The following is a 14,874-nucleotide window of genomic DNA, read 5'->3' as shown; positions in this document are numbered from 1 at the left end:
CTCCGCAGCTCGGGTGCCCGCGCCGCTGCCCCGTCACTCAGTCCAGACTCACCTGGTGATTGGCCGAAGCTATGGCCTGCGGGAGAGTGGGAGGGGCGAAGGGCCTCCTCTGTGATAGGCCTGCACGCAGCGGCGCCCGTCACGTGGGCGGCGACGTTTCGCGCCAATTTCGGTTGGTCGGCAGGAGCCCGCCGCGCGGACGCTTTTCTGCTGTCCTGGGAGTGAGCGCCTTGAGCCCGCCAACCGCTGCCGCACGGGCGATGGCAGTTAAAGACTACGTGCTCGAGAAAGGTGAGGATATGCAAACTTGGGAGGAGCGTCCCGCGCGGGAAGCCTGCGGTCCAACACCTGTTGGCGTGAGCCGGCGTCCTGGGGCCCTGGGGCCCCGGGGCGCGCGGCCAGAGGCAGGGTCGAGAGGCTGCAGGGCAGAGGCAGACGGTGCGTGGGAGGCGCGCGGGCCGCCGAAGTCGAAGAGCCAGTCATGCCTGGGGAAGGAGTGGCGGATCGCGGTGGGCGGGGGAGGGGTGGATAGCGGGGCTGGAGGCTCGGGGGGAGGGTCGCGCCCAGGAGAGACCGGGACCTCAGGAGACCCAAAGGGCTTTCCGCCCCCAAGGACAGGACCCCGGGCCCCCCTCCCTGCGCGCCCTTAGACGTTCGGAGCGCCCGCGCCCTCTCGAGACGCGCCGGAGTCCCGGGGGCGGGCGGGCGGGCCCCGGCCGCTGAGTGCCGGGATTGGCCATTTTAGGCCAACCTCTAAGCGGAAGTGAAGGCGGGCGGAAGTTGCGCGACGTCGCTGGAGGGAGTGTCGTCTGTAAACAGTGTCCTTCCGCGCCGCGGCCTCGGAAAGAGCTGCTCAGGGTGGGGGCGTGCCTGAAACTGGGGGGCTTCGCGGGAGGCCGAGAAAGGAGGTGGTCGGGTGGGACGGAGTGGCCCTTGACGAGCCGGCCAATCGCCGGACGGGCTCCCGCCCTGGGCGGAGGAATCCCGGGCTGTGAGGCGGCTGCATCTGGGCCCATGTGCTTCTTTGTTTACTAAGAGCGGAAGCAGTGGCGGGAGAGGGGGTGGGGTGCAGGACGGGCCTAGTGGAGAGACTGAGGAGACCGAAAGAAAAAGAGGAATCTCAACGCGTGGAAGAAAAACTGAGAACCTTGAGCTCAGAGCGTGTGGCGGGGTGTGAAAGGCCTTTGGGAACGAGTACTGAGATTTGTAACTAAGGGAGATATTGGGATTCCCTGGGGGAAGGTTGTTGGGCAAAGCTCCTGACTGCCCGGGGCCCCTTCTCTAGGTGAGAATAGACCTGTTAGAAGGAGTTCTGCTCTACTTGGTAAGAATTACGAAGTAAAAGCGAGTTTTTTAAAGAAGCGTATCAAGGGGTTTTGTGGTAAAGTATCTGAAAGACTCATTCTCATGATTTACGTTTTCCTTACAGAAAAGGTTAAGAAATTCCTACAAGAGTTTTATCAGGATGATGAATTTGGCAAGAAGCAGTTCAAGTATGGGAACCAGTTGGTGAGTCATAGAAAAAGTGGAGGGAATGGGTGGTTGCTTAAGGAGCTGTAAGAGGTGGCCTGGCTTGCTTCAGTAAGTGTACATGTAGGTGACAGCTTCAGTGTGATTCTTAATATTTAGTAAGTGGAAGGCATTCTATGTGGGTAATGATCAGTGTGTTCTTTAGAAGTTAGAGGGCTGTCTTTGGGGGGCTGAGAAGTGAGTATTGCTTTGTCTCATGCTTCTTTCTACCCTTGTGGATGGGGGACACTGCTGACCATGGTGTACACAGCTCTTACTATCTCGTCCTTACCCCAGGTTCAACTGGCTCATCGGGAACAAGTGGCAATGTACATAGACCTAGATGATATAGCTGAGGATGACCCTGAGTTGGTGGACTCCATCTGTGAGAATGCCAGACGCTACACCAGCCTCTTTGCTGATGCTGTACAAGAGCTGCTGCCTCAGTACAAGGAGAGGGAGGTGAGTGGTTGCAGGACAACACAGGTTGCTTTCCGGAAGCTTCTCAGATACCGGTTTTTCAGAGTTGGCAGAAAGGGGGCAGTAATTTCTGCCTGGTTCCTTTTGTGGTCTTTCGTTCTCTAGTCCTGCCACACATTTTTTCTTCTATTTTTCTTTCTCTTGAGGTGGTAAACAAAGATGTTCTGGATGTTTACATTGAACATCGGCTGATGATGGAACAGCGGAGCCGCGACCCTGGGGCAGCCCGAAGCCCGCAAAACCAGTACCCTCCCGAACTCATGCGCAGATTGTGAGTGGTCTCAGCGAGGAAGGCTGTGGAAGCTTGTGCTCCAGAACCTTTGTAATGACTCTTTTCTCTCCCTTAGTGAGCTCTACTTTCAAGGCCCAAGCAGTAACAAGCCTCGTGTGATCCGGGAAGTACGGGCTGACTCTGTGGGGAAATTGGTCACTGTACGTGGAATTGTCACTCGTGTCTCCGAAGTCAAACCCAGGATGGTGGTGGCCACTTACACTTGTGACCAGTGTGGAGCAGAGACCTACCAGCCGGTATGTAGGGAGCAAGGAATAGGAACATACTTGTTAGTGGTTTGCCCCAGAATTACTTTTAACTGCTGGTAGTTATCTGCTGTTTGCTGTGTTTGTTATGAAACACAACTGTGTGTTCACTTCTCATTGTTTTTCTGCTCCGTGGTGGTCTTTCCATCATCCTTTATGGGTTTTTGGTTCCTATGATTATTGACTCAGGACAGGTCAGAACGTTGGCAGTGTGCAATGTGTGCTGTGGGGAAGAGGAAATGTTGACTCAGGTGACGGACTCATGGCTTTTTGCTTTTTCTTTTCTTGCATCCTAGATCCAGTCTCCTACTTTCATGCCTCTGATCATGTGCCCCAGCCAGGAGTGCCAGACCAATCGCTCAGGAGGGCGGCTGTATCTGCAGACACGTGGTTCCAAATTCATCAAATTCCAAGAGATGAAGATGCAGGAACATGTGAGTTTGTGGTATGTGGCCCAGGGAGGGTGGGGTTCTGGTGTCCACTTAGGTTCTATAGTCACAGAGCAGAAGAAAGAAAAAACAAAAGGGGCTAAGGCAGAGAGGTCACCTAGAGTGGGAAGGAGGTTTAACTTGAACTTTATAGTTGAGTTGGGAAGGGGCAAAAATCGCAGGCTCCCTCCAGCCGGTTCATCTGAGGCTGAGAAGTAGGGTATGGGATGCCTGGGCCCGAGAAAGAGGAGGTCCTTATACATAGGCTTTGTATTCCTTTCTCTGTGCCCATGGGTCTTCTCCCCTTGTAGAGTGACCAGGTGCCCGTGGGAAACATCCCTCGTAGCATCACCGTGCTGGTAGAAGGTGAAAACACAAGGATTGCCCAGCCCGGGGACCATGTCAGCGTCACTGGCATCTTCTTGCCCATCTTGCGCACTGGGTTCCGACAGGTGGTACAGGTGAGAAAAGGGCTTGAAAGGAGGAGGAAATGTTCCTCTTTTTCCACTCTCACCGCCTCCACAGAGAATTGTCAATGATAAAGTAGCACATAAAGTTTTTAAGCAACTCTTGAGGGAATCCTGTTAACAGGCACATTAAAGGATCTTCATCCATAAAGATGGCCCTGGTTTTCTTGCCCAAGGGTCTCCTCTCTGAAACTTACCTGGAAGCCCACCGAGTTGTGAAAATGAGCAAGAGTGAGGACGACGAGTCTGCAGCTGTAGAGCTAAGCAGGGAGGAGTTGACGCAAATTACAGGTGAGTCCCCTGGGGGAGCCTGGGAACACAAACTACTTCCTGGCCCCCACCCCTCATCCCTCTCCCAAATACTCTGAACTTTTCTGCAGAGGAAGATTTCTATGAGAAGCTGGCAGCTTCCATCGCCCCGGAGATCTATGGGCACGAAGACGTGAAAAAGGCCCTGTTGCTCCTGCTGGTGGGAGGGGTGGACCAGTCTCCTCGGGGCATGAAGATCAGGGGTAAGGTGGGGAAATGAGGGGGTGGTTGGCAGGGAGCCAGGATGGCAAGGACCAGTACCCTGTGACACAGATCAAATCTGTGATGCTATGTTCCGGGACAAAAAAAAGAGTTGGCATCTTGGCTTCATGGGCCTGGGGAGGGATGAGAAGAGACGGTACTGGTTCCTGGGCAGAATCTCAAAAGAATTGGTCTGTTGTTTGGCACTTGCATGGACAGAAGGCTCATCTGGGGGCTTCACCCCTTCTTTCAGGCAACATCAACATCTGCCTGATGGGGGACCCAGGTGTGGCCAAGTCCCAGCTGTTATCCTACATCGATCGCCTGGCACCCCGCAGTGAGTAGCGGAATCCTGGGAGGGGTGCATGTACCAGATGGTGGGACCCCGGCACTTAGTCTGTCCCTTGGGTGGGGAGGGGGGGTCAGGGAGGAGAGGGCTTTCCATTGCATACACTTGATTCTTCACTGCCTCACAAAAGCCTGAACCTAATAGGTCGGTGGAGTGCTCCCAGGCAGACCTCATTTCAGCCCTGTTCTTGCTTCTTTCCTTGTTTTATTCCTTTTCCTCTTCCTTAGCATGTCTGCTTTTTTTCCTGTTCCTGATCCTGCCGTGTAGGCCAGTACACGACGGGCCGGGGCTCCTCAGGAGTGGGGCTCACAGCGGCTGTACTGAGAGACTCTGTGAGCGGAGAACTAACCCTAGAGGGCGGGGCCCTCGTGCTGGCTGACCAGGGAGTGTGCTGCATTGATGAGTTTGACAAGATGGCCGAGGCAGACCGCACAGCCATCCATGAGGTCATGGAGCAGCAGACCATCTCCATTGCCAAGGCCGGCATTCTCACCACACTCAATGCCCGCTGTTCCATCCTGGCCGCCGCCAACCCTGCCTACGGGCGCTACAACCCTCGCCGCAGTCTGGAGCAGAACATACAGCTTCCTGCTGCGCTGCTGTCCCGATTTGATCTCCTTTGGCTGATCCAGGACCGGCCTGACCGGGACAATGATCTCCGGTGAGTAAAGCTCAGCACTCCAGGGGACACACATCCCTGATGATCCGTAGGGAAGCAGAAGACATTGGAAACTCCTCCAGTTCCCTACTTATAGAAATTCCCTTCTTAGTGTGGGAGCTAGACCATAGTTCTTTAGGAAAATGGAGGTCAGGAGTGAAATACTGGTGAGAGTTTGCTGAGAGAGACTCCCAATCACATTGTGAAGAAGAGATGGTAGAGCTGAGGCATGACTAGAGAGCTGGGCACAGGGTGTGGAGTCCCAAGGACGTGGTTTCTACTTGCCTCTGCTCTTCCCAGGTTGGCCCAGCACATCACCTACGTGCACCAGCACAGCCGGCAGCCCCCAGCCCAGTTTGAGCCGTTGGACATGAAACTGATGAGGTAGGAGAACCAGGGAGAAAGGCCAGGATGCGCGACGTGTCACCCCACGTAGTAGCAGTTGGTGCTGTGTGTCTCCGGGAACACAGGGTGGTTTTCACTATCGCCCCATGTCTGGGGCTGAGGACAGGGAGTCTGGGCACCCCCAACCTGGCCTCACAAGAACCTGGCATCAGAACCTTTCACACCAACTGCCAGTCTCCAGGTGGAGGCAGGTTCAGATCTTGTGTAGTTGGATGCTGCTCCAAATATTTGCCTGTTTGCTCCCCAGGGTCTGTCCAAGGGGTCCCAGTAATCACTTAGTTCTCCTTCTCTGTTACCTTGTTCTCTTGAAGTAAACAAGGTGTATTCCTCCTCACCCCCAGGTCCTAGCTTCAGGGAGGGGGACTTGACCATCTTTTATGACAGATGTATTTATCTTATCTAACTCCTGTAAAAACTCTTGGGGAACTCCCATCAGTGATGTTCAAGCTAATTTGTTTTTCCCCCACTTACGTGGCAGGGAGGGGTGTCCTGTAAGTGTTTTTCTTAAATGGAAAACTCTGGGTCCTGCTTTCCCGGGAACCTTCTCTCCCATAGACGTTACATCGCCATGTGCCGGGAGAAGCAGCCCACAGTGCCAGAGTCCCTGGCCGACTACATAACAGCAGCGTACGTGGAGATGAGGCGAGAGGCTTGGGCCAGCAAGGATGCCACCTACACATCGGCCCGGACGCTGCTGGCCATCCTGCGGCTGTCCACCGCCCTGGTGAGCGTGGTGGTGGGGGGCCATCCGCTGCTTACCGGGCCCCCGCCTGCTCCGCCCCAGGCCGCCTCCCTCCCACTCAGGCCCTGCCGGTGCTAAAGTGCTGACAGTGCAGATAGCGGTCCTCCGTGCTACCGCACTGTGGGTACTTGCTGCTCCGGCAGGGCACGCACGGCGTTCCCGGAGGGAAAGGTCTGCGCCCACCGTTCCAGCCTCACCCATGGGATGGACAGGGTCGCCTCCACTCCCTGGGATGTAGGCCCCTCACTAGAAAGCGGCCTTTGTGGCCGCACGCCTCGGACCTTAGTCCCGGGGGCTCCAAAGTGCTGTTCGTGCAGGTAGTGTGATTACCTGACCTACTGCTGAGCTAGCACTTCCCGAGCCCCAGGGATGCGACCTCTCTGCCAGTCGCCTTCTTGGCCGAGCTCCCCCTGCCCTGTCTGTCCCGCTGTGGGGGAGCCCCCGGGGGGAGCTCAGAAGGGTCTGGTCTCCCTCCCAGGACAGCTGAACCCCGGGACTGGCCAGCGTTGAGAGGCGGAGACTTGGGCAATTGCTGGACGCTGCCCGCGCATTGCACTTGTCTCGGTCTGACAGTGCCGGCCCCGCACTGCGGCTGCTGGGCGGGGGGTTCTCCTCTCAGGGTTGGGGGTGCCTGGCTTCCAGCCGCAGCGAGGGGGGCTCCCTGACTTGCTTCCATTCCCTCCTCCCGTTCCCATCTCTCCCTACCTTCCCCGCAGGCGCGTCTGCGGATGGTGGACACAGTGGAGAAGGAAGATGTGAATGAAGCCATAAGGCTAATGGAGATGTCAAAGGACTCCCTTCTGGGCGACAAGGGGCAGATGGCAAGGTGAGTGGTATGAGCGGAGAAGGCAGCAGGAGGTGCCTTGACTTTCTCTGAGCAGACTAATCTTTATCTTTACAGCTTCTGCATCCACACGGGGGGATGTTGGCCTCAGATCCTAACACTGGCCTGGGGTCCTTTGCTCTTACACACCCATGCTCTTCCAGGACCCAGAGACCCGCAGATGTGATCTTTGCCACTGTCCGGGAGCTGGTCTCCGAGGGCCGAAGTGTGCGGTTCTCAGAAGCGGAGCAGCGCTGCATATCCCGAGGCTTCACGCCTGCCCAGTTCCAGGCGGCTCTAGATGAGTATGAGGAGTTAAATGTCTGGCAGGTTAATACTGCCCGGACACGGATTACTTTTGTCTGATTCCATCCAGCTTGCGAGACATTGGGGTCCCCCTTTGTGCTGACCCACCCCTCCCTCAAGAGACCTCATGATGCCTTTGAGGGGAAAGGAAGACCCCCCCCCCGTTTCTCCTGAGCTGCACTTGTTTTATTCTTGCTAATAAAGTGTTTGTAGATTGCTATATTCTATTCAAACAGGGTATTATGGGTTTTCTAGAGTCTCGTTCCCTTCAGTGTCTTACCCCGTAGACTACATAAATTTACGGAGTTAAAGCCCCCACTCTGCCTGCCAGGAACTGATCCTCCCTGCTGTGTCCCTGGCCTGTACGTAGGTTCTGTGTGGAGATCATATCTGCACTAGATCTCCAGTCCCCCTGGGCCTACTGTGCCCCCACCCCCTGGCTCTGGAAAGCCTCTGAACCAACACCTCTCCTTTTCCACTTGTTGAAATGCCTCAATGCTCATATCTTCCTTTATCCCCAACTCCTACTCTAAAGCTCTGTCTAGGGGCGATGATGGGACTGGAGGGTGGCAGGTGGAGATGGAACAACTGGCACACATAATTGTATATACCAGTCTCTCTAAAGTATGCGCTCTGCCTCCTAGTGTTGAGGGGTGCTCCTGGGTCGGGTATGGATAAATAGCGCTGTAGTAAGCACTCAGTAAACATTAGCAAAGAAGACAAGAGAACCTCTCCCTCTTGGCAATAAATTATGCCATGGGATCAGAGCTTTTGGGCAGTCCTTCACAGAAATGAAAATACTCCTCTGCACTTGGTGAAAAAGACTTGAATTCACTTAGCCTGGAGAAGCAGTCATTTGTCAAGTGTATATGGTTGGTCTCTGCACTGGGAGATATTAGAGAACAGAGCTCGCCTGGGTGGAAGCAGGCAGCCTTTGGCCCAGTATAGATGCATCCACCTGACAGGACAGGGGGTCACCTCAAGTGGCAGAGAGTTCCCAATCAGGCTGTCCTGCCGAGCAAGGCTGGAACCAAGGGCCTCCTTTCAAGATCCGAGTTGAGAAAGCCGTGTTGTGCCCAACAGAGAGGACAGAGCCACTGCAAGAGGTGCTGAGGGGCTGCTCCTCTTTTATTATCAACAGGAGGTTTCTCTAAAGGGAGTGTGATGCCCCTCCCCTGTGGGACCACTGTCCAACCTGTGCATTGTCCCTTCAAGTACCCTCTCAGAAGAAGAGCCCCCGCATCCGCCTGCCGATGCCTTGTCGGTCATAGAGGACGTTGAACTTGTTCACAAACTGGTTCATGGTGTTGCAGGTTTTGGTGATGGTGCCAAGGTAGGCCATGAGCCCCACGTCATTGCATTGCTGGAAGGAACAGAAAACCAGTTGCCCAGGGAATGTCTGAGTCCCAGGTCCTGCGTGCAGACATGATGTACAAACCCCACTTCCCCAGCCTGGATTTTAGACTCACATCGTAAAAGTCTGTCTTGAACTTGTCTGTACTGAGCACAGGGAGGCAGTGACACAGAGCATAGGCCTCCCGCAGGATCTCATGGTTAAAGGGGACCTCTCCTAAAGGCACAGAAGGACTGCATTAATGTGGATGAGGTCACCCTCAGGAGTGAGAAAAAGTGGTAGGCGTGCCAGGGAGACGCCTGTCCTACCCGCTTCAGAGGCCTTGACATATTCCAAGATGAGCTTGACCCGGCTGTGCAGCATCTTAATGGCACTGTGTTGCGCTATCAGGTGTTCGGCCACTGGGGGGAGATAAGGAGAGGCCAAGGTTGAAAACCCACCTGGCCACGCTTTCCACCCCCCACTGCCAAGGATACACCTCCAGTCTTCCTTACCTGTGGAGTTCTCGCCGCTGCCTGTGGCTGTCATCCGGGCCACGTGGTCGACGCCAATGCGTTCAGCTTCCTCTGTGGCCAGAGTGTAGGTCAGTTCCGCAAACAGCATCGTGGCCTACAGGGCACAAAAGCAGAGTCAGGAGCAGGAAAGGCCAAGGAGCAGGACCGCGGGGTTGAAAGGCAGGGCATTACCTCTCCGTTGATTATATCGATGACAGACTCAAAAACACTGACGGGAAGCTGTAAAGCAACGAGAGACAGCTCTTACATCAAGTGCACCTGGGCTACTGTACTGGCTCTTCTGCAGATTTTCCCACTCAATCTTCCCAAGGGCCCACTGAAGTAAGGCTAACCCCCACCTTATACATAGGGCAAAAAGCAGTTCTGAGATTAAATGATTAACCTAAAGTCACACAGCTGCTGAGCGGAGAATTCACCTCAAGTGAAGATTCAGCCCAACAGAGATGTAAAGCACAGCAGGGGAGGAGGGTAAGATTGTCATGCTTGTCCGCCACGGTACCGTGCCTAAGTGGGCATGGGGTCAGTATTACTCACATCTGTGTGCTTGGTCATAGGATTCAACTTAAGAAAGAGGGGGCTCTCGATGATCTCGCACACCTGGAAGGGAATGGGGACGTGGGTGTCAATGCCCATCTTTCTCCCTCCCCTGCTCAAGCCCTGCCCCAGCATGCCCCAGCATGCATGTGTACCTGCTTGTGGACGTGGATGTCAGAGGGGTCAGGTGGCCCCCCGGTGGTATACCAACCCAAAAACTCCAGCTCCTTGAACACCTGTTTGACTGCAGAGGAAAGAGCACAGGGTATCATTCTTTAAATCACCTTCCCTTCATTGGAAACTCCTGGTATATTTTTCATCAGCTTCTCCCCTCCCCGCTCAACTCCTGGCTCAGTTCTCAATAATTAGTCCCTTCTATCTTCTCTCATCTATTACTGTCGGGGTGGGGGGGGGGGGGTGGGGGGGTGGGGGGGTGGGTACCTAAACTGTTCCTTTTCTGAGATCCTTTGTGATACTCTCCTCACACAAACACAGTTCTTGTCCCATTCTCCTATTTTTTCCCATCACTCTCCATCTTCCCTACTCTGCCTTTGTTTCTCACTCCCACTCCTCACCCCCGAGTCTATCCCCCTCTCACACTGCTCCTCCTTGGTGTAGTAATACTCCTTGTCAATGATAATCTTCTCCTCCACGGTGTGGGACAGCAGCTCAAAGGAGTTCATCACCTCGATATTTCTGCCCTCCTGCTTCCCGATCAACGCCCCAATCACTGGGGGAGAGAGCGACACGTAAAACAGGAGGGTTAAGAATCCGGTCCCTGGGTCGAGGTCAGTGGGAACGCAATGCTGGAGACACGGTGACCTGGGGAGGGGGGAGTGGCCTCAGGAAGGGAGGGGGCAAAGACCCCTACTTGGGGGGGGTGACCAAGGAGAGGGGGTTGGAGATTTACGCCCAGCACGCACCCTGCATAGGCCGCCCCTCCTGGGAGCGCATGCGAATCCAATGGTCTGAAATGTTGAGAATGACGAGGGGATGAAGAGCGACGGAGACGCTCCCCGTCACGCCGGAGGCCATCACGCTGGGGACTACTGAGGGTGGAGGAAAAGGAGGACGAGTGAGCGCCGGGGCCACACGTTCTGCCCCGGAGCTGCGAGCGGGAGACGGCAGAGCCGGAGCCATACATCCCTCCCGCAAGTTAGTCCAGGGGGCGGTATTGCCGTCCCGACTGCTGACTCCTCCCGGGAGTCCAGGGGGGCCTTGTCGCTCCCCGGGGGGCGTCACCAGAGGCCGCCTCCGCGAGGCCCGTTACCTGCTGCATCCACCTCCATCCCGCTGCTCCCTCCAGTCCCGTTCGCCGCCGCCGCCATTTTCCCCGCGCCCGCCAGCCTCCGCCCCGCCCCCTCCCTGTCGGCTTCCGTAGGCCAGCGGCGCATGCTCAGTGGGCGCGGGGCCTCGGCGGGTGGGGCGGCCGGCCCCGGAGCGGGTGGACTTCGGAAGACCCGGTCCCGCCTCGCGCTTGCGGCGGGGGCAGATCTGGGACAAATTACTTCACCCTGCGCGCTCCCAGCCTTACTGTCCGTCAGTAAAACCGGGATAAAACGGCCCAGTTCCGGGATCCCTGGGTGGCGCAGCGGTTTGGCGCCTGCCTTTGGCTCAGGGCGCGATCCTGGAGACCCGGGATCGAATCCCACATCGGGCTCCCGGTGCATGGAGCCTGCTTCTCCCTCTGCCTGTGTCTCTGCCTCTCTCTCTCTCTCTCATTCTGTGTGACTATCATAAATAAATAAATCAAAAAAAATTAAAACGGCCCAGTTCCTAAGACTGTTGCAGAATTAATGAAGAACCACGTTATTGCCCTCAGAACAAGATCCGAGCCCCCGGCCATGGCGTGCAAGGCCCCGCAGGGTCACGACCCTGCCTGCCACCCGGCCCTCGGTCCTCGTGCTTCAGTTCAGCCACGCCGGCTCCCCTGGCAGTTCCCTTCGTATGCCCCACGCCCACGTGCGGGCCTCTGTCGCGTCCAGCCCGACACCCAAGGACCTAAATAGGTATTTCACTGAATGGATAATCTGAGGTGAAACCTGGTCGTGAATGGTTCACCTGCGTGTCCTTTCCTCCTTGCAAATACCGTATTACCTACATACTAGGAACGTGGCCAGCACTCCAGCCCTTCCCGGCCTCCCTCTATCCTCCATCTCCAGCAGCCTTTCAAAACTTGGGACAAACCCAGCCCACTCCGACCCCTCCCCACTCCTACGCTCAAGCATGTCGCTGTGCACTGCATTTACTCCCCCTTGCTCCCCTACCCATTTGTCTAGCTGGCTCTTTCAGTGTATGCCTGTGCCACATCCAAAGTGAAAGCTCTCAGAAAGCAGGTGAAGACCTGTGCCCTGACCCTGCAGAGCCCACTCCAGTGCCCGCAACCAGCAGGTACCAGGAAATGTGTTCCAGTTTCCTTCAAGTCCAGTGTTTTAGCAGCATCTTCAAATCTTTTTCTTTGTCCCTCTGTTTCTGTAGTCACATCGCCTTGTGCAATAAAACCCCTCCTTGCTTCTTTCTTATAAAGACACCTGGCATTATATACACTGCCCACTGGGATAACAAAGGATAATCTCCCCATCTGAAGATCCTTAATCATAAATCCACGATAATCTCCCCATCTGAAGATCCATACTTCACTCAGATCTGCAAAATCTCTTTTTCCCTGTAAAGTAACATTCACAGGTTCCAAGGATGGGACCTGGCTGTGTTTGGGGGCCACTGTTCAGCCCACCACAGCACACGCAGCCCACTGTAGGGGAGCTGGAGAGCAGCACCCTCAATCAAATGGTCATTGTCTTTATGATCCAGAATTATGTCAGTCCATGAAGAGAATCCTGGTGGCCGAAATAAAATTAAGTTGGAGTTTGCTAGGCTCCCTTTTGCCTGCAACCAGGATGGCCTGGGGTAGCCATGGGGTGGGGAGAGGGGGGACAGGGAGAAGTGTCATTCCAAGGCATGGTCAGGGCAAAATCTTTAATTTTCAGAACAAGTCTAGAAAGCCCTCCTTCCATCCTAATCAGTACCCTCTGGTCAAGACCAACCAGGAGGAGACAAACACATTCAGGGGACAGCCACATTTAGCAACCAGGATGCCTTACTAAGGTTCGTGGACCAAGAGGAGGTAAGAGAGGTAGGAATGATTTGGAGGACATCGTTCCAGCCCTTGGCACTCAGATGCTGTGGATGGCAGGGAGCATAGAATGTCCATCCGACACCTTAACTACTGACCCATTGTTAGGTAGATTTTGTGAGAAAGAGCTTTGTGCACCCCAATGTCAGACTGTAGATGGTCTGCAAAATTGAAAACATGACACAGCTTAGTTTCAAGGGCCATAATGATATGGCCTCAATCAGGGGACCAGACTGTACAAGGACATCAGCACCAAGAGAGCCCCTAGAAGGTGTCAAAGGTTCAATGGAGTTGATTTAAGCATGAGAGGGAGCTTCTGGACAGTGCAGGCTTGATCAGCAACTTAAAAGTGCTGGCCTTATCAGAGACCAGGTCCCCGCCACAGGCATACACACGAGTGACTGAACTGCCAGAGCCAAGGTGTGTTCACTGCCCCAAAGCATGTGCCTATAATCTTCCCTGTCATTTCAAGTGGCAAACCAGGCAGCCAGGCCACTGGCCAACAGCCCAAGTCAGTGAAATGTAACTAGGCTCCTGGGGCTTGGGGTGGGGGGGTGGGGAGGACTACTGGCCTGATTTATGATGAGAACAGCTTTGAGTTCTGCCCACTGAGCAGAGCCATGACATTGGCTTTCTGTTTTGTGTGGCTGGCCCTGCCTGAAGCTGGGCAGCAACAGACCCCCGCCCCATGGGCCCCATCAGAGTTCACCTTAGCTGAGCCATCAGGGAACTCAGCCCAGGCATTCAGGGGAAACTGAGACTTCTGGTCCCTACTAATCCACCCCTTGGTTTCAGGTTTCTTCCAAAGCAGTAGCACCACTTCATATAAAACCCCTTTTGAGGGATCCCTGGGTGGCGCAGCGGTTTAGCGCCTGCCTTTGGCCCAGGGCGTGATCCTGGAAACCCAGGATCGAATCCCACGAGCCTGCTTCTCCCTCTGCCTATGTCTCTGCCTCTCTCTGTGTGTGTGTGACTATCACAAATAAATAAAATTAAAAAAAAAAAAAACCTTTTGGGCCAGACCGACTGTGCTCTTAAATATACCATTCCTGGCTTACTAGTGAGGCCTTCTAGGCTCTCCCCATCTTATTATTCATCACTTTGACTTGATTCACCCCAACGGAGCTATCAGGCTATAGAATTGAAGCTTCCTGGGTCCGGAGCTCTTCAGCGTCGTGTGCCCGGCGGCTGTGTCCCGCAGGTGGCGCTGTTGCACGGAGCAATGCCCTCCCTGCCTACACTGGCCCCGCTTTTGAGTAAAACTGTGATTTCCCTTTCTCCTCCTCTACCTTGCGAGATCGGCGGGTCCCACTGTCACCCTCTACAGACAGCAGTCCCAGAAGGGAGAATCCCCTCTAACACTTGTACCCACCAATTCCTACTTACATATTTAGGTATAGAAGCAGCAAAGACACCGGCCGAGGCAAGATCACTTGAGCCTCTTCTCCTCTGCAAACCTTGTCCAGACCCCAGCAGCTGGATTCAGGCACATCTTCTCCTACAGGAACAAGGACTGAGGAATCTTGCGTGCTTGTCAGGGGCTACAGCGACAACCAGCAGGAGACCTCACTGATCTCCAGACCAGAAAGACAGGGCCCAGTGGAGGAGGCACCAGGGAAACTGACCCCTCAGGCTCTTTGTTTTTTCCTTGGCCTTTTGCTCCAGAGTCAGCAGCCACATTTCAGTACCTTCTCGGCTCGCCTGGGGAGGGGTGGTACCTCCTGAATTTCTGGGTAGATTGTGTCTTTCTGGACTCCTTTCCAGTAAATAATTTATAATACCTATTCTGAAAACAAGGTTCTTTTTAGTTCTTTGGTTTCTGTTATTAGGGTGAAAATATAGATACAGGACAGAGGTCTGGCTGCTGGAGTCCTTTGTCCCAGCTGAGCTCCTTCTAGTCACCATTATTACCTTAAGGGGATTTTCCTCCTGAACCAACATAGTCAATAATCCTCTGAGCCTTCATTTCTTCTTCTTCTTTTTTTTGCCTTCATTTCTTCTATGAATATCTTCCTAGTTCTTGTGATAGAGGAGTGACACATCAGTGGGATCAAGCACAAGAGCTCTAGGTTCAGTTTCCCCAGAGTTAAAAATAAAAGGCTAATCTCATCTCAAATTCCTTAA

At 54.5% G+C, this 14,874-nt stretch overlaps 2 protein-coding genes across 5 annotated transcripts; one reads left to right on the top strand and one right to left on the bottom strand.

Annotated features, from left to right (window-relative positions):
• Nucleotides 1-132: 132 nt before the first annotated feature.
• Nucleotides 133-7,441, top strand: MCM7 (minichromosome maintenance complex component 7). Of its 4 annotated transcripts, none has more exons than XM_055339367.1 (15): nucleotides 133-291; nucleotides 1,430-1,509; nucleotides 1,807-1,971; nucleotides 2,136-2,260; nucleotides 2,337-2,517; nucleotides 2,823-2,960; nucleotides 3,266-3,415; nucleotides 3,598-3,712; nucleotides 3,802-3,933; nucleotides 4,185-4,268; nucleotides 4,548-4,941; nucleotides 5,239-5,322; nucleotides 5,899-6,067; nucleotides 6,802-6,911; nucleotides 7,073-7,441. In XM_055339367.1, exons 1-15 carry the CDS (start codon nucleotides 261-263, stop codon nucleotides 7,272-7,274), a joined length of 2,160 nt encoding a protein of 719 aa, XP_055195342.1. In that variant the 5' UTR covers nucleotides 133-260; the 3' UTR covers nucleotides 7,275-7,441. The 4 variants fall into 4 exon arrangements, with proteins under 4 accessions (XP_055195342.1, XP_055195344.1, XP_055195345.1 ...); XM_055339369.1 differs by lacking the exon at nucleotides 133-291 and adding an exon at nucleotides 799-858; XM_055339370.1 differs by lacking the exon at nucleotides 133-291 and adding an exon at nucleotides 1,062-1,194.
• An 883-nt stretch (nucleotides 7,442-8,324) lies between these two features.
• Nucleotides 8,325-11,035, bottom strand: COPS6 (COP9 signalosome subunit 6). The gene is made up of 10 exons (XM_055340564.1): nucleotides 10,888-11,035; nucleotides 10,541-10,666; nucleotides 10,216-10,347; nucleotides 9,773-9,861; nucleotides 9,618-9,680; nucleotides 9,255-9,302; nucleotides 9,063-9,177; nucleotides 8,877-8,969; nucleotides 8,684-8,784; nucleotides 8,325-8,577 (listed from the first exon to the last, which is right to left on the bottom strand). Exons 1-10 carry the CDS (start codon nucleotides 11,009-11,011, stop codon nucleotides 8,437-8,439), a joined length of 1,032 nt encoding a protein of 343 aa, XP_055196539.1. The 5' UTR covers nucleotides 11,012-11,035; the 3' UTR covers nucleotides 8,325-8,436.
• Between the last annotated feature and the right edge of the window lie 3,839 nt (nucleotides 11,036-14,874).

Source organism: Nyctereutes procyonoides, unplaced genomic scaffold (genome assembly GCF_905146905.1).
Source record: "Nyctereutes procyonoides isolate TBG_1078 unplaced genomic scaffold, NYPRO_anot_genome, whole genome shotgun sequence".
Classification (NCBI taxonomy): Eukaryota; Metazoa; Chordata; class Mammalia; order Carnivora; family Canidae; genus Nyctereutes; species Nyctereutes procyonoides.
The sequence above is the reverse complement of the archived record's forward strand: the minus strand, read 5'-3'. Positions and strand labels throughout refer to the sequence as shown.